The 18,235-nt window shown below is 38.6% G+C and overlaps 1 protein-coding gene across 1 annotated transcript; it reads right to left on the reverse strand.

The window, feature by feature from the left end:
• Positions 1–13: 13 nt before the first annotated feature.
• itcha (itchy E3 ubiquitin protein ligase a) lies at positions 14–17,244 on the reverse strand. Its single transcript, XM_031301818.2, has 24 exons — positions 17,024–17,244; positions 15,810–15,875; positions 15,521–15,662; positions 14,483–14,607; positions 12,947–13,078; positions 12,387–12,435; positions 12,071–12,249; positions 11,708–11,942; positions 11,371–11,466; positions 10,790–10,964; positions 9,705–9,774; positions 9,456–9,540; positions 7,592–7,720; positions 7,040–7,112; positions 6,784–6,855; positions 6,590–6,678; positions 6,203–6,362; positions 5,680–5,813; positions 4,682–4,822; positions 4,178–4,298; positions 3,907–4,011; positions 3,471–3,567; positions 3,304–3,376; positions 14–2,857 (listed from the first exon to the last, which is right to left on the reverse strand). The coding sequence occupies exons 2-24, from the start codon at positions 15,832–15,834 to the stop codon at positions 2,758–2,760; spliced, it is 2,607 nt and encodes an 868-aa protein (XP_031157678.1). The 5' UTR covers positions 15,835–15,875; positions 17,024–17,244; the 3' UTR covers positions 14–2,757.
• Between the last annotated feature and the right edge of the window lie 991 nt (positions 17,245–18,235).

An 18,235-nucleotide genomic window follows, 5' to 3' on the forward strand; every position in this document is an offset into this window, starting at 1 on the left:
CACAAGTATCCTGCAGGAGCCCAGTGTTTAAATCATTTTATTACCGTTTTCTCAATCAATCCAGTCCACTGTTACATGAAACCCATCCTTCAAATAAATAGTATTCAGCCTTGACTTCCACTTATCAAAAAAGTTAGCTTCAAAAGAAAAAAACAGTGATTACACTATAAACATGATTTACAATGCAATCAGTACAACTAAAACACTATTTTGCATATTTCTATACATTTAATGGCTCCATGAGCTGGAACAGAGAAGTGATTAAACAGTGAAGTGGTTAATTCAACCAGTTGGGAGTGTCAAGGTGCTATATTATTAGTTGTAATCTGTTAAAATATTTAACAGTAAATATTTTAATCACAAACGTGTTTATCAAATGTTCCTTTTTTTCTTTTCTTTTCATTTCATTTTTAACATAATCTCTTCACAAGGCTGCACACCTGTAGGTACACACTGAGTAATGTGTGTGTGTGTGTGTGTATTACTGCCAGTAAGGGGGGAAATGTGAGATAATGTGAAACAAAATGACACAATTAAGAGTAAAGTGAGCAGTAACTGGTATTTTGCCTGACTGACGGTCAATACACCTGTCAGGTCTGTCAGGTCAGTGAGGGAGAGCTAAGCCCTTTTCCTGTAGTACCAGCATTGACATTGTGAAATGACATATAGCCACATGTTTTATAGTTGGGCAAATTCATGAGCAACATTTGTGGATACGTCCTATTACTTTTACTAAGAACTTAAAGTGAATTTGCTGAAACTGTATTACTAATTAAAAATGTTCAATTATCTGGGATACATATTAAAATGATACCAGATAATTAACACCATGCTGCCTACACACACAGGACACAGCTTGATGCTTTGACAGTTACAAGTTGTTAAAACATATCACTTTACAAATTGAAATTTTGTTAAAATTTGGTATGTAAGAATTAAGTAGATAAGCTACCTTTTTGCACCTCACAGTGTTACCCACTAATATAATAAAAGACAACCAACAACTTAATAGTGACAACTGACGTAAAATGTGTAATCATTTAGGGGATTTTAAGAACTGATTACACTTGGTGACTTTTTAGACTTTAGAGTCAAATGGTTTACAATAAAAAAAATTAATTAAAATCCTTTGGTAGATTGGTTCCATAGTCATTTTCTTAAAGTGATACTCTACCTGATACTAACAAAAAAAAAACAACTTTAAGTTTGATGTTAGCAGAGGTATTTTTGGAAAAGACATGAAATATGCTAAAATACTACTGTACAAATCTGAATACCTAACACCCTATAAAACTAGGGCCACTTGTATTACATTAATTCTATTCTTAATTATCAATTTATGCCTGCAACTTTTAAGGGGTCCACTGCTTCGATAAAATAACTATTAATGTATTAAACACATGTTCTACTTTGTAAGTATATTTACACAAATTGCATTAGTCACTAAACACATTAAACAGTCAGGTATCAGTATCTTCATTATTGATCTAGGATAATACTTAATTTCTGGACATCTAAAGACTTGGCTACCTTTCAGTGGGAATAGGTAATTAACAACAACAACAATCATTGTTCTCTATTACACAGTAAATCCTAAAGCTCCCACTTCATTAGTAACAGTTCAGAATTATCAAGAAATTACCAATTGTTTCAGTCTTCCAGACTGGTAAAGGAATTGACCATTCATGGTCAAATATGCTGATATTGCATATAGCACAGATTATTTTGGGAAGGCAAAGTTTTCAGATTAAAATCACAACCAAACCAGTTTCACCATAGACACTTGCAAATATGCAAAGGTTCTCTATTTCATATTGAGAATTTAAAGCAATAGTAAATGCTGAAACTTACCAGTGTTATAAGTGTTATAAAATGATCAAACAAATCACTGTTTGGCTCTATTATTGGCAAAATTGTTGTTTGTTTTCTACAAAACTATTGCACATAAAAATACAACCTCTCTTAAGAACAATCACAGACGGCTTACTGCTCACATAACTATGTGCAAACTAGTTCAAAGTTTCAACTCATTATAAAGTTAAGAAATCAACCTGTCAGAAAAGGAGAAATTATCATGATCATATATATATCAAAGTTAATAAAGAAACTGCGTATGAGCTAGGAGAGTCAGCCCAGTCAGTCAGCTGTTAACAAAAATACTCCATCCATTCATCCAACCTAAAATTTGAGTCTGAAAAGCCTCAAACCATATATGTGCCTTTGATGTTACTTTTACATATGAAGTTTTTTTATTTTAAGTCAAAATGCACAAATATGTTTCTTTTCTCTAAAATGACCAATTCTAGTGCATAGACCCCACAATGCGGCTCTTCAGAAGTTACTACAGCACAGATTCAGGTGTATAAATCTGCACTTGTACAACGTACAGCAAGTGCAGACATGATAGGGTGAGAAAGGCATCTCTTCTACCTCAATCGCCTGATAGTGGGCTGACCAGGGCGAAGGGAGATCAGCTTGATTCAGGTGGATCATGTAGGTGAGAAGTGAAACAGATTGATGGGGATTCACAGGTTTCTTGCAGAATAAATTAATTTGTGATGAAACGGCTTAGAAACAGTTGTTGCTGAACATGAGATAGAACATAGTGTGACAAAATACAGATGTGTATGTCCATCTACCAGTTTATAAGCAGCTTCTGGCTGCAAGGAAAATCTGAGAATCCTTTGCTCTTGTCTGAAATGGATCTGGCGCATCCAAGCCCACCCTGTTCCATCCAATCCTCCTGCTCTTGTTGCGTTACTCCTGCCCAAAGCCTTCGGTCTCCTCTATGGCGAACATGAGCTTCTCCTTCAGCTGCTCATAGCTCTTATAAGGAGGGAGGTCCAGACGATTAAAGCTACATGGAGAAAATAGAAAGAAACTAGATGACTCTTCACATAACAGAAATATATTGGATAGCTCCAACATTCTTACCTTAGATCTCTTTACGCACAGAAGTGAAACAAAGCGCTTCAATCCTTATTAAAAAGATTTTTTTTTCTTACCTGTCCAGGGTTATTCATGAAATTCTGACTCATCTGGTGAGAAATGTTTACTTACTTCACTGCTGCACTAGTTTCACATGACGCTGCATAAGAGCATCTGCTAAATAAACACTGTAAACTGTATCACTCAAGGAGCAATGCATTCTAACAAAACATAAAATGCCACTTTAAATGTCAAATTAAAGTCTAACAATAAAGGAAGGCTTGTGACTGATTGAATCAGAAATGACTAAGAGGGTTTGGACATAAAGTTTAATACCCCTAAAGCCTGAGGACTTAGTAAAATAACTGGCCTTACCATGTGTGGCTTCGTGGAAGCCAGTTCTCTTTGCCCACTTTCTCAATGCAGAACTTTTGAGGGCCGTTGCTTCCTATATTAATAACAAGCATAAAGAAAATGAAATCAAGAAGTCAATTCTGGTGTGATATACAGTGTGCCAGTGTGTATCTGTCTATTATGCGTACCCATCAGGTCAGCGAAGCCACCCACAGGAAGGCGACAGGTTCCTGTGACAAACTGCAGCAGTCTCATCCTCTTCTCATTATCCATCTCCTTCACAAACTGTCAACAGATCAGTCCATGTTAATACCACTTAGCAAATCCATATAAGCAAATATATAATTTTCCTAAATTCACAAGTTTCTAAGCTTTATTAAGAGTTTTGTAAAGCTTTGGACCCAGTGAAGACTCACAGTGTCTGAAGTGACAGCAAAAAACGATCCAATCCAAAAAGGTTTTAGTTACGAGATTAAGAGAAATTAAATCTTTAGACAACATCAAACTGTACTACTATTGTGCGGTATTAATTTACTATAGAAAAAGAGCAAAGTGAAAATGGACGAATAACAAATGATGTTTTTATCTTTCAGTCTGAGTCTGAGTGTGCAACTGTATACCAACCTGCCAGAACCAGAGGATCTGTTTGCTGCTTCGGGCATAATGCCTGTAGATTGTGCTTCGCTGCCAGTCCACCAGGTCTATCTCCTGCATCCCACACAGCATCACCTACAGTCAAGAAGGAAGCCAGGTCTTTATTGTGAAGACAACACACTCAAATGTGGATACATTTTCTCCTGAAGAATCAACACTTTTTTGAAAGACCAATGCTATCCCAAACGTCAAACTTTCCTGCTTTGGTAAAAGTTGTAGAGAATAGGTCTAGTTACACTACCTCTAATTCCTTAGCATCAAAGTACTGAAGGTATTGCTGGGGCAAAACTTCATTGAAGCCCTCAAAGAAGGCTTGAGTCTGCTCCTCGACACCTCTGGACAGTCTCCACTCTGCCACCAACCTGCGTACAGAAATATGAAGATAAACATAATGAAAAATAAATAAATCAAAAAAACATTGAAGGAGTGAAGATTCATGGTTGCTTAAAAAATGAGGAAGATAACTGTTAAGTGTTGTGATCAAATAAGAAGTGTAATACCTAATTAAAAATGTGTAACTCTACATTAAAAATTAAAGGAAAATGGGACTACTTGGTTCACATGCAATACTGTCTATAATATTGTCAGAGTTTGACTGTAGGAAATATCAATGTGTTATACTATTGCAAGCCAGCCTATATAAGACTATCAGTGTTGTGTGTAACGTATTAGATATAAAAGGGAATGCAAATGGGGTAGCTGAAGACAGATGGTGGATGAGAATTAGCAGAGGATGCGGCTGTACCTGATGTATTCCTCCTTATTTTCCTCAGTTACTTGGATGTTCCCTCCATCTGGTTTCAGCTCGTGGGTGGTTACCTCCCCCAGGATCTCCTTGTCAACGGAGAAGAACATCTCCAGACCACACTCCTCTATGTTATTATCCCTGCAGGCCAGAGAGTCATTATCATTATCAGCAGTAACAAAATCCACCTACCAATACCGTTACCAAATACGTTGTTGAGATGTTACATCTTGTTTGTTTTTAAAAAAAAGTGTAAAAAATGACAATCCAACATTTTACATGGGGCTATGTGCCAGACTATTTCTTGGCCGCCACTAGTACCTTCTTGGAGTCCCCGCTGGTTACTTAGCAACTGTTCCCAGGCTAAGGAATATTCTGGCAAAGTGAATTTCCCAAAATGCATAACTTTTCCTTTAAAACCTACAAAGAACCCAACCTCCACTCATCACTAAAAATAATATGTGACAGGAGCACAGGGGCCCAGATTATAAAATGACCACCATGCCATTTTAAGTGACATAAACATGATAGCTTGTCCATCTACTCATGCCAACCCTCGCTATTCTCTAGGGCTGCCTCCTCTTAGTCGATTAGTCGACTAATCGGTCGTTTTGGTCTTAGTCGACTAAGATTTCTTTAGTTGATAAGTCATTTTTTATGCTTAATTACTCATTTCCAAGAAACTTATGAGCACATTTCTGGTAAACACAAGATTTAAAGTGGTGCTTTTGCAGGATTAATTGTGGAGAAAGTCAGTTTTACAGATGGTTAATTAACTACATTTATATTGTGCTTTTCTAGTCTTAACCACCTCTCAAAGAGCACAGCTCTGTCGATTACATCAACTAATCGATTAAATCGACAAAATCATATAAGTGTTAGTCGACTAAGAATTTCTTTAGTCGAGGACAGCCCTACTATTCTCACCATATTCTCTACATGTCCATCAGCTACCCACCAACCAAGTCACACATTATCTTTTGTATCCCCAGACCTACTTGATCCAGATAAGTGAGTTGTAAAACTCTGGATCTATGGACTCCAGGTCTTTGAGAGCCAGAGGTTTGTTCAGAATACGCTTGTAGAAGGGCAGGGAGAAACCTGTATCGATGAATTTGCCATGGAACAAGGCCTAGAAAGAAACAATGCAGGAGAGTCGGGTGAACAAATGTATTAAAAACAATAGCCAGATACAATAGAGTAGAAAACTGGATCTAGTAGTATGAGGAGATTGACTATTTTGTCAATTAACAACAACAAATAGATGTATTCCCGCCAGAGCTATAAAGGCGTATCTATGAGCCCAAATGTATAATTGTCATTTACATTTTATATTTCAGATCTGATCATAATGAAATCTCAAAAACGATTGTAAAGAATAAGTCATGATTTACATATGATCATTATGCATTTTGCCACACCAACTTGATGCACTTTGTGGGCTAAAGTAATAATGCCATAACATTCAGATCAAATACTGATCCCACACTAAGTAATTGTGTTGACACATTGTGCAGGTACCATGGCAATGAAGCGTCCTATGAACTTGAAGTACTTGAGGTGATCAGGGTTGATGTAGGAGGCAGGGTTGATCTGCAGACAGTAGTTGTCCTTGCCAGCATACTCAAACAAACAGTACATGGGGTTCAGTACTTCATGAGAGAGCAAGAAGAACCATTCCCTGAAAATAAAATCACAGGACAAAAAACAATTAAGTGATCATTCTGGTTGAGGTGGTTTGCATAACCTTGTAGGTCAGGGCTTTTATTAAGGAATTAGTGTTACATAAGTATGTGCTGTTAACAGGTTTTGTGTGTTTGAGGGTGGTGTCAAAAAAGATACAAATGAGAAAAAAAAAAAAACACACCTTAGGAGTCACACGCGATTGAACAAAAAAGTTGACATTACCTGGCCACACCTCCATAGTCCAAGCCTTCCTCTCCAGGGAAAATGATCCACAGTCTCCGCCTCAGATCTTGAGGGTGAAAGCTCATGATCTTTAATTGCAGACAAATAATTAGAAGTTACACACCTCAAACATTAACAAGACAATATTGTTAAACAGAGAACTGAAAAAGAAGACAGGACATTGAAATGATTACCTGCTGAAATGAATCCTCAAACAGGGTTTTCCGGGAGACGTTAATCTTAATGTGCTGAGGCATCGACAATTGCTGAGAGGGGGGGGGGGTTAAATTGTAAACCATTTAAATGTTTTGAACACCAGTGAACATTTATCTTTGCACATTCAAGTACTAGAGACATGAGTGCCCACAAAGTAGCAGCACGAAGATAAAGAAAGATACAACAATCATGGGAGATAACAAAGCATTTCAACACCTGTTGTGCAGCACATACCTGACACCAGAACCTAAAGTATTGCACTTTGGCTTTGAAGTCCCTGACATAGGTTATCTGTGGCCCATTCTCACTGCGGAAAAGACCAGAAGAACCCTTTTCAATGTCCATTCAACAAACACATTTAGTTATGTATGCACATGTGTGTGGCGTTGTTTTTTCACATCCATGACTTGAAAAGTGATGTGAAATGATGCTGCCATTGTATTACAGTAGCTGTTTAGGGATGTTCTATTCAGGCTTTTCAAAATCATCGTAACAAGGATCATCTGATGCAATAACAATCATTGACTAAAATGGATGTAAACCTGCATTTATCAATATTTTTATATTAAGTGTATAATAACATTACATCTAACTACTTTGTGTAATATGAAAGGGATTGCTTTTAGGGACAGTACATTCTATCTTAATTAAATTAATCTGAATCTCTACAGCTCATGGACAAGTATCAGTTTTGTAAAAAGGCAGATGACCTGAAGAGAGTGCTCCTCCTGTAAGAGGTGTATTCAACTTGAGCATGTTTACGGCAACATTTAGACAAGAACTTACAGTGAGGACTTCCCCGTGCGAGGGTCAATGTAGGTTGTGGTTCGCCTGTTGTGGTCTACAAAGTAGGGAATACCATCCACAGTGAACCTCATCTCCCAACCCTCTGGCAGGGGCTTGTCATTCAGCAGCCTGAGCAAGACAAATACACATAAATATACACATCAACTACATCAATTGTTAAAACGATAAACTGACACAAAATTTACATTGCAAATGAAATTGGGGAATGGAATTACAAAAGAAAAGGTGCATTAATAACCAAGATTCACAAACGGGAATATACATTGTTTGTGCCTGCAATATTATAACCCTAACCCAATATTATGCTATATTTGTGCTTTCTTTTTTATATGTAATACATGTTAAATGTAATCTTTTTTTCTTTATTAAATTATTTTCCTGAAGCAGAATTTCCCAACATTGAGGTTTTCTTGATATAAACAGGGTCACATGATACTTAACTGATAGATCTCTTCAAGATAATTCAAGAAATATTACACTTTTGCTCAATGAAGGTCCCCATTTATTATTTTGAAAACTGAACACAGAAGTATGTCATACTCAAATTTACATCTTAAATGAATTGTAAGGGTCAAGAGAATTATATCTGCCTAAAGACAGGAATATGAACCAGGAAAGGTTAAATAAAACATGCCCTTAAAATAGAAAAAAGCAGGGCTTCCTCTGTACTTCATTAACTAGGGACACTAAACAGTGTTTAGTCAGATACTCTTTCCTTTGTGGACACATAACTTCCTCATTAACAGCAGTGTAGAGCAAATATCGCTGACAAAACAATCATGTTTAAATCCAATCAATATATTTTCAAAAGGTTTTAGTTATGTTAAAGCTATAGTGCGTAGTTTCTGTCGCCTCCATGAGGAATTCTAAGTAATGACAACAACACTGTCGAAGCATCCACATGACGCAAGCCTTCGGTGATCGCACCCCCACCCCTCCTCCAAGCAGTTGCTAACACGGAGGATTAAAAAAAACATGGACTCTTCAGAAGAGGTAATTATCTTGTAAAGAGTTTTGTGGAGCTGATAGGCGTAATTAGCTTTGTATCAACTAATTTCATAATGGCTTGAATGTAACGGACGTTCATTAATATTAAATTAACACTATAGCTTTAAACATTTCTACATTTTATACTTCCACGCCTCCAAGATTGTTTGCATGTGTTTGTCCTATCATTATCCACCTGCTGGTAACTCACTGCAAGTTAGAACAGCTCTGCTACGTCCTGGATAGAAGTCATTTCCTATTTTAAGATGGTAGTAGTTAATTTTATTTATTCCTGAGCTTAAAACACGGACAACATACAATACCGGTCCAAAGTTTGAGGTCACTTAGAAATTTCCATTCCACTCCATTATAGACAGAATACCATTTGATCTGAGTGGGTTGCTGATCTTTAATGCAATATCTACATTGCCCATTATCAGCAACCATTCATCCAATGTTCCAAAGGCACATTCTGTTTACTAATCGGATATCATTTTAAAAGGCTAACTGAGAAAACATTGGAGAACCCTTTTGCAATTATGTAAGCACATAATGTAATCTGAAAACTGCTGCCCTGGTTAAAAAAACAATGCAACTGATCTCAGCTGGTATTCTGTTTATAATGGAGTGGAATGGAAATTTCTAAGCGCCCGGATAGCTCAGTTGGTAGAGTGGGCGCCCATAAATAGAGGTTTACTCCTCGACGCAGCGGGCCCAGGTTCGACTCTGACCTGTGGCCCTTTGCTGCATGTCATTCCCTCTCTCTCTCCCCTTTCATGTCTTCTGCTGTCCTGTCAATAAATGCCTAGTATGAAGATACACATTACATAACACACAGGCACAGGCATACACTCACCCTTGTGTCCTAGGGTCCTCCCACTGTGTTGCCCGAGTCGGGTGATGAACAAAATACACTCTGCCATTGGAGTCTGTTCTCTTCTCTGACATAAAAAAAAAAAAAAAAATGTTTTTTATATACATTTCAGAATCACTTCACTGTCATGCATTTCAAATTACATCACAGTCCTGAAAACATTTTACTGTGTTTTTCCAACATTTAAGGAACTACAGCTAAAATAAATGTCAAATGCTCAGTGATATTTACCCCAGCCATGTGGCAGAGGTCCCAGTGGGTCAAACTCTTTGTTGGCCGTGGCTGCCAACTGGTCTTGGAGCTGAGCCAAAGAGAGAATGGGACAAATGTTGATAACGTCTAAAAAAGTTTATAATCTGCCTTTGTCACAACCTGTTAAAGCAAACCAAGCTGTAGTATAGTTCAAATGTATCATGAAGCAAGTGTAATTGACCTCATAGCATTCTTATCTCTGGTCCCACTGGGTGTTAACATTTTGAAGGTCCCTTAACCATGTGACTTAAAACATGCTAGCCATTATAAGGATCATCCAGAGTAATGCGTAGTCATCCTCAATTGAGTCCATTTCAGACCTGAGAGCCAAATTAAACTTTAAAAACACTGAAAATAAATGTCAAAGACCAGCACAGTTTACAGCAGTGTTTCCTATCATGATAAACCCTCAAGGTGGTTATGGCTGTTGTTGTCAGACAATTTATTTCAAGCAAACACAATAATTATAATAGGTGTGACCTTTGTAATGCATGCACAGCCTGTAAAATAAAGCAACATGAAAAGTATCGTCTAGGGTTTAAATTCTGCCTCCGCAAGGTATACAAGTCACTTCACTTTAGGGAGCGAGCCAAGATTTTACTGTAGACCCAAAACTTTACTGTATTATATTTTACACCAAAAATAACATGTTCTGCTTCTTGTTACTTCACTTGGATGTTTGAGCTTTACTCTGAAGGATGATCTATGTGCAGAGCTTGACACTGAAATGCGATTTTCACAATTGGAAAGTTTCTCTGTGCTCACCATAAATCTCAGTTTAACACGGACGAACAGTTTGTGAACATGAAATTAACAATGTTTGCATATTCATTGACACTAGATTTTTGGTTTATGGGAGAAGGAGTATATATAATTATCAGATTTATTAACAATGTAAGTGAACTTCTATCAGACACCAATTATTCAAAGCAGAGTACAGTATTTCTATAGGTCATAAATCATGTCTGAATGGGATCTTTAAGTAAATCAAAACAGATAAATGGTCTGTGCTTCATGTGCAGTAAATGTAACAAATCCAGCAACTAAACAGTGACTGCTCTCACCCCATAAATGAACCTCTGGTTAAACTGCTGCATGGCTCCCTGCAGCTGGCTGCGCTGGTGCTGCCACTCTTCATAGTTACGCACAGACTCCTGCGTGGGGCGTTGCCACGTAGTAGTTCGGGTTATGTGGTCGACATAGTACACCCTACCCATCGGGTCCACCCTGCGCTCCCACCTACAGGACAGGGAAAGTACAAAGAAGGCAGTGCTCAGTTGACAATGTAGGCCAAATGGCAAATGTGCATGAAGGCTCCACCTGACATCCATGTGAAGACAAGACACACGTTGTTTTAATTTGTTCCAGTATTTTAAATACATCACTGATATTAAATCTAAAAAAAAATTACGTAAGCAAAAAATAGTATAGCTCTACAGTAGCCATAAAAGTGGTTATAAAATATGAAAAAGGGGCTGGAGCACACTGATCGATTTGCAGCGTTTAATTCTGCAAACGGAAAATAAAATATGTCTGTACTAATCTGAGATCATTGTTATTGTTTGTGACTGCACAGTCCAACAGAGCAGAGCAAGAACCATGTTAGTATTCATGGTGTTAAAAGATTATTCAAGTGTGTTGGTACCCTGAAGGGAGAGGATCAGGCCTTTCCCAGCTTGTCCTTTTCTCAATGTGATCCACAAAGTACATCCGTCCGTTCTGGTCCACCCTTTGCTCCCACCTGCAGAAACAGGTGAGTGAAAGAAGACAAAGCACAGGAAACAGGATTTTGATGGTGGTCAACTGCAGAGCAAACTGATTATGTCACTGACAAACTACAATTCCTTGAAATACCAAAAACATTGCTACATAGTACAAAAACAATACACATAAATTGTTTCTATGGTTGCAGTCTCATATGCCTGCCAACAGTGGCTAGAGTGGAGACTTGCAGAACCAAGTGTAGCGCCTTGCTCTTTTACCCTGGTGGTAAGGGACCGTTGCTCATGGGTGTGATTCTGGGAGTGGTTGTGGCTAGAGCTGCTGAGGCAGAAGTCTCTGGTTTGGGGCCACTTGCTGTCTGTGAAGAACCTGCTGCTGCTGCTGCTGCTCCTGAGTCATCCGGCTGATTTGTACACCCACTTGCTGACACCTGAGAGGAGCCATCGGAAGCTGGACCTTCACTCAGCTCACTAGGGGAGGAACTGCTAGAAGAGGCTGGGGAGAGGAGTGGGAGGATGGTGAGGATGAAAATAAATTGATGGAATGTGAAATGATCGGTGTGTCAAAATGTAATGTTGCTAATGTTATGTTGTAAAGTCTTTGATATCTTGTGCTTTTCCTACTTGGTGAGGCTGTCGGTCTGTGAGGCGTAGGAGGAGGAGGTCGGACGGGTCTGAGAGGACGCGAAGCGTTGGAGCCCCCTGGAGATCGGGAAGGAGAACCCGTACCATTGACAGCATGACCATTAGGTACAATAACCCACTCCTCTGAGTCACTGGAGGGAGATGTGTCTCTGCTTGACCTGGGGAGCAAAATATTTTCTTCAGTTATTCTACAGGTATACAATGAGTATTTTTTATAAGTGAACACACAAACTTCATAAGAGATATGCTTTTTGTTTTACCAAAGTATTGGTCTATACATAAATGTTAACTGAACCTGTTGCCAATGTTTCCATTTTGTCTTGCATTTCCATTTCGAACAGTAGCTGGAAGGACAGAGAACAAGACGACAAGTCACAACATTTATGTAAAATAACTTGAGATGTTACCCCCAACTGATGGTTATTTAAGAATTGTGACCAAGATATGTATGAAGAGGGACATTTTACAGTTGAAAACTACAGTTAAGTATGTAATGGCCAATTACCTCAAAAATATTTGTCGATATTTCTGACCAACAATTTCTTGTTACTCAAAAGCTGACATATATATATGCTGAATTCTACAGTATATATTTGTGATAAGCTAAGTTGGCCGATGTATCAGTTAGGTACTACTAAGAACTCTGACCAGAAGCCAAAATAAAAATGACACCCCCAGTTGTTACAACCTCTTTTCACTAAAATTGACCAATATCAAACAAAACATGATGAGAAAAAAAAGGGAAATCTCTTAGCAACAGCTAAATTAATAGAATTCTGGACATCGTCCACCTTCTCAAATTGTTCCTGTGGTAGACCTAGTATGGTGGGTTTCTGTCTGTGTGTGGTTCCTTACCATGTTCTCTCTCTGCCGAGGCAAAACTTTCTGGGTCTACCTGCATGCCGTCCAAACAGACTGACAAGTCACCTACAATATCCTGAGGGTCTCTTTCAGAGCACAGCTGCAGTGTCTGCACCACCTCACATACTGGGGAGGGTGCAGAATATAGTGTTAAACAGGTGCATATAATTTACAAGTCCAACATCACACCTCAGGTACACTCATCACCCAAACACCCACATCGACCATTTACCAACAAAATAAAAAAAACAGATGACGCTAAGGCTGCTGAGCTAGTAGGAATTGCCACAGAATGCACATAGAATTTCCCAAAGAAAAATCTGAGATTAAAATTTGGAGACATTTTTCTTAGGAGGGCCCCCCTCACTGGCCCTTCATAATCGTCTCATTCTCAGGGTATTTGGTAACCGTTTTCAGCCCTGCTGGTGAGAGTATGGGGCTCTAGAGATGTCAGTGTCAGTCACTCTGTCAGCTCAAACCACTTTAGTCACATTGGGTGTAACAAGCAGCATGGCCTTGAGGGGCTACTAGCAAGCTTTTTAGAATTGTGTTTACTATTGGAAAATGAAAAGCAAGCAGCTTAGAAAATGAAGCAGAATTGTATGTCACATGGTGTGCACATGCCGAGATAAACCATTGTATTAGGCTGTAAACACTCTAAGCAAGCAGAAGGTCATAACGCTTAGGTGAGGCCTGTATCCCGGGGGAAAGAAAACCTAGTGAGTATAGTGTTTCCCACACAGACTATATTGTGGCAGTGTGCCACACAATCAACACCTGCCGCCGCACATTGCGTTTCATTATAAAAGCATTTTTTTAAACGCTTTTCAGCTGCATTTCCTTTCCCTGCTCTCCTCCGTCTCTCTGTCGCTTACGCGTCACACACACACACACACACACACACACACACACACACACACACACACACACACCATCTGTCTCCATGAAAACACTGTCTATGGAGAAGACGGCTGGCGAAATACACAAGTTCACAAAAGGTTGGTATCTCGTGAACACCTTTACACAATCACACCTTAAAAAGTGCTATAAAAATATTTAATATTCTGAATACAATGTTGTCAGTGTGTTAATGTTGGCAATTGTGCCTCCTTTAGAAAGTTAACTAGTCGCAAGTTTGCGGTAAAATGCAGTTGGGTTGTCGAGGTCAAAACACTATATGTAGCAGCTGTGAATCAAATAAACTTATTATAAATAATATCATTTTTTTAAAAGGCACGTGTTGAGGATGAGGACCATCCTGAACCGGAGGTATCAGTCTGAAACAGAGCTGAACAGTCCGACCAGTGTAATTAGCTACGTTATTAATTTGTTTACAATATTTTCAGGCTTCAACCAGTGCTGCTCACACAGAAAGACACACTGGGAGAGAAAGAGAGAGATTCGTTAGGCATTGAAGAAAGAGTAGGAGAGGAGGACGGCATCCAACATCGTGTCCTCCTCAGTTTCTGTTACTTGATTGTACACACCCCCCGCCCCCCGGTCTGGCACGGGGCGACTGACTGAACTCACATTTCAGGTCATTAGCCTTTAGGGTCTCACTGAGCTCCAGTATGGACATTCCCAACAGAATGTCTGCTTTCAGTGTCTGGTGGCTCCAAACACGAAAAATCAGTTTGCTGACCGGAGTCACAATTCTGTAAAAAAAAAAAAGAGAGAGAATAACGAGATACAAGTCAACACCAGAAAAAACGATTAGAGATGTTCTGCACTAATGCTAAAAGGATTCATAGACTATGAAGAGCTCTTAAAAAAAATGAAATCAATGACGATTTTGGCATTCAAATTTATTTATTTTTCCACTGTATGAGGCTATGGCTTCTTAACCTCACTTGCCAAATCTGTTTCATTTGTTATCTAATTCATCATTATAGTCATATATTAAGTATGAATTCCTAACATAGGCTGGCGTTTGTTTGCTTTTCTATGTTTGACATCACCGCAGTTGAATATGTTTTTGGTAAGACCAGAAAGCAATTGTAAGACATCGCTTCTGGGTTTTAGGGTGGGAAAAATATACACATTTTAAGATTTGGTGCAATCCATAATTTCCCTGAGGTGGGTTATTAGTTTAAACAGTTACTAACTTATTTGTAGGGACTAGGCCCAATTACAATGGCACAGCAACCATGGTAAAGCAGTGACTGTTGGGCGCATGGACTTTGTGAACTCACCTGCTATAAATCATTCAGATACATCAGATATTCATTCAGAATATATATATATATATATATATATATATATATATATATATATATTACAAGTATTTAGTTTACCCTTATTTACACAATCACCAAATTTCCAGCTCAGTAACTTTACACCAGAAATAGATGTCTCAGAACCTCTACGATATAAACAACAAACATAGACTCTACACTTACAACATGCAATTAAAATATATATTGCAACACCCGCAATGTGGTACGTAGACGATGTGGTAAAGAAATTTAGCTCAATATTTCTATTATCAGCCTGCACATCATCCAATAATTAATCAACGATTTGTCAAACTGATTTCTCTTCTATGACAAACACAACAATAATACTCACACTGTGACAGCCTGTTTCCATTTGGGACTGTGTGTGTTGTTGCACTTCTCAGTCCTCTTTGACTGGCCATCCACGGCTACCTCAACATAGGGGCTGGGACCAAACCAGTTCTTCCTGTTTTCCTTCAGCTTGGCTGAAAGCACTACAAAGCAGAACACACCACAGTGAAATTTCATGCAATTTAACTCTCAGTAGATTTGTTCAAAATTTGTCAGAAGTTGCATTTGGTAAAGTTGCAACAACATTTTGGCTGATAGACAAGCTTACAAATCTTGCAATGATAACTTACCTGTGACTTGTAATTGGGCCTTCATGGTTCATCCATAACACAGCAGTCTTGTTTGGCTACACTGACCTGCAACCAATGACATAAGATTCAAACATGGGACACTCTATGCAGGTAACCTACTTACAGAGTGATTAGGCTATTAGGTTGCTACAGTCAGTGAAAAATATAGCCTAGCTTTATATACAATAGCAAGAATGGATTGATGAGACTATCTAACTAAAGCAAAAAGTATATATATATATATATATATATATATATATATATGAATGATAGTTTCAGGTATCTGGAGATATTAAAAGAATAGTTTGTAGTGACGCTGATTCAAAGATATGACCTAACGTTTTGATCTTTACAATAAAACCTTAGCTAAATATTTCAGGTGTATTTGCTTTTATAGTATGAATTTAAACTAAACTGTGCACACATTTTTACATAATTTTAGTCCCACTGGAAGACTCATTTAATTATTAACTGACTCTGTCTAACTCATCTTATACTCTATTTCACAACCCTGCATACTCCATGTGAAATTTAGCTCGTGTTTGTGTTAAGACATATAAACTCCCCTAAAATGCACGCTACCCAGTGTTTAACCTTAGCTATTTCAAGAAACCGCTGTGTACCGGTACCTTCCATAAATCCCATCCTTAATTTGGCTAAATTAAGTCTCACTAAACCTTCTTGCTAATCTTTGACAATATCCTTTGGCGGGGCAAGAAGGTAGTTTAAATGCTGTACAAGGGGAACTCATTAATATAATTCAACAGAATGATGTTGAGTGTATTAGACAGTAACATAAAGTTGTCAAGGAGGCGACGTGTGCTTTGCTATCTGCAACACAAGGCAGTAATACTAATAGCTTAAAAGCTTTATCTATCAGGCTAGCAAGGGGGTTAGCCAGCAGGAGATTTGTTGTCAAGACAACTTCATAGCCTTTTGGAGGTAACGTTACCGGATTCGACTGGGACATTGCTATGATATATTATTGGCTGTGATGTTAATGTTTTTGTGTGAAACTGAAAAGTTACACTAACGTTACATGGGGCAACTTTGTTCGCCGACGTCCTGCTGAACCCCGAGGATTTAGCTAACCGTGCATTAACGTTAACTAGCGTTAATAATGCTAACACACCACCCGGCTCCTTGAGCAGCTTTGTTTGTTCAGTCGAGGACATCTCACACCTTTCATTCAGTGCAAGACTAGATGACCATACCTGATAGAAGCAGACGATAAAGGGCCACACAGACTTCAGTTTCAGTTATCTGCCTAGGTTGTTGACAGGTAGCTAGCTACCTTCCATAAGCAGTGTTCCGCTAGCCAGAACAAGACCGTTTCCGGTACAAGTTTTTCAAAGTAAAATAGTATAGCCACAGTACCCAAATGTCGACTGACATCTCTTTTTTTCTGCAAAAAAAAACAAACAAAAAACTAAACTAAACTTAGCACAAAAAGTAAGTAAATTTGTGTTTGGTAGATCATTTCTCTGTGGTAACAATGCTTTTTGGCAATAAATCTTATACCGTTGGAAAGCCTGTTTAGTTCCCTTTCAATTGGTGCCCCATTTGTAAGGGACATGCATTTGTGGGATGAGCAGCAGCGCTGAACATGTGGGTTGCGCCCATGAAAAATTTGCCAATGCCAAACAGCTTATTCTGCCATTGACTCGTTTGGTGTTTGGTGGATTGGATGATTGAAGTTTGAAGAAACAAGACATATTGGCAATTTAACAATTTATTAATTTAACAAACTGAGCCTCAGTAGTGTGTGGAAGAACCATACACAGCCACAAAAGCCTGGCATCTCCTCCTCATGCTGGTCACCAGCCTGGTCACACACTGCTGTTGGATGGATTCCCATTCTTCAACCAGCATTTGTCGCAAGTCAGCCAACATGGTTGTGTTGGTCACTCTGGCACGAACAACACGCCTAAGCTAAACCCACAAGTGTTCAATGGGGTTGAGGTCAGGACTGCTGGCAGGCCAGTCCATCCTCTCCACTCCCACATTCTGGAGGTAGTCCCAGACTGTGGAGATATGGGATTGCCACTGGTTGCAGAATCTCATCTCTAAATCAAGCACCTGATTGGCAGCACCTGGGGGTACCAGAAGCTCAAAACAAGCATCAGTAGCAACAGCAAAATAACCTGTTTGGCAATGGCAGAGAAGATTTGGTGAATTTTTCATGGGCGGAACCCACATACTCAGCGCTGCTGCTCATCCCACAAATGCATGTTTTTTTACAAATGGGGCACCATTACCAAAGTAGTAGTAGTAGTAGTATTAGTAATAGTAGTAGTAGTAGCTGCGGCAGTAAATTGTTATGGAATTATTTTTAATTATGTACACTTTTACTTTGAAGGTGAAATCGCCATGACGAATCTGGCATCAAACTATTTTTCATAATTAAAAATAAAAAAGATAAAGAG

Source organism: Sander lucioperca, chromosome 6 (assembly GCF_008315115.2).
Source record: "Sander lucioperca isolate FBNREF2018 chromosome 6, SLUC_FBN_1.2, whole genome shotgun sequence".
Classification (NCBI taxonomy): domain Eukaryota; kingdom Metazoa; phylum Chordata; class Actinopteri; order Perciformes; family Percidae; genus Sander; species Sander lucioperca.

Coding starts and splice junctions, on each gene's coding strand:
- itcha (XM_031301818.2), bottom strand. CDS start 15,834: ATGAAGGCCCAATTACAAGTCACAG. Junction 14,608..15,520: donor TGGAAACAGGCTGTCACAGT/GTGAGTATTATT, acceptor TTTTTTTTACAG/AATTGTGACTCCGGTCAGCA. Junction 11,943..12,070: donor CAGACCGACAGCCTCACCAA/GTAGGAAAAGCA, acceptor TCCTCTCCCCAG/CCTCTTCTAGCAGTTCCTCC.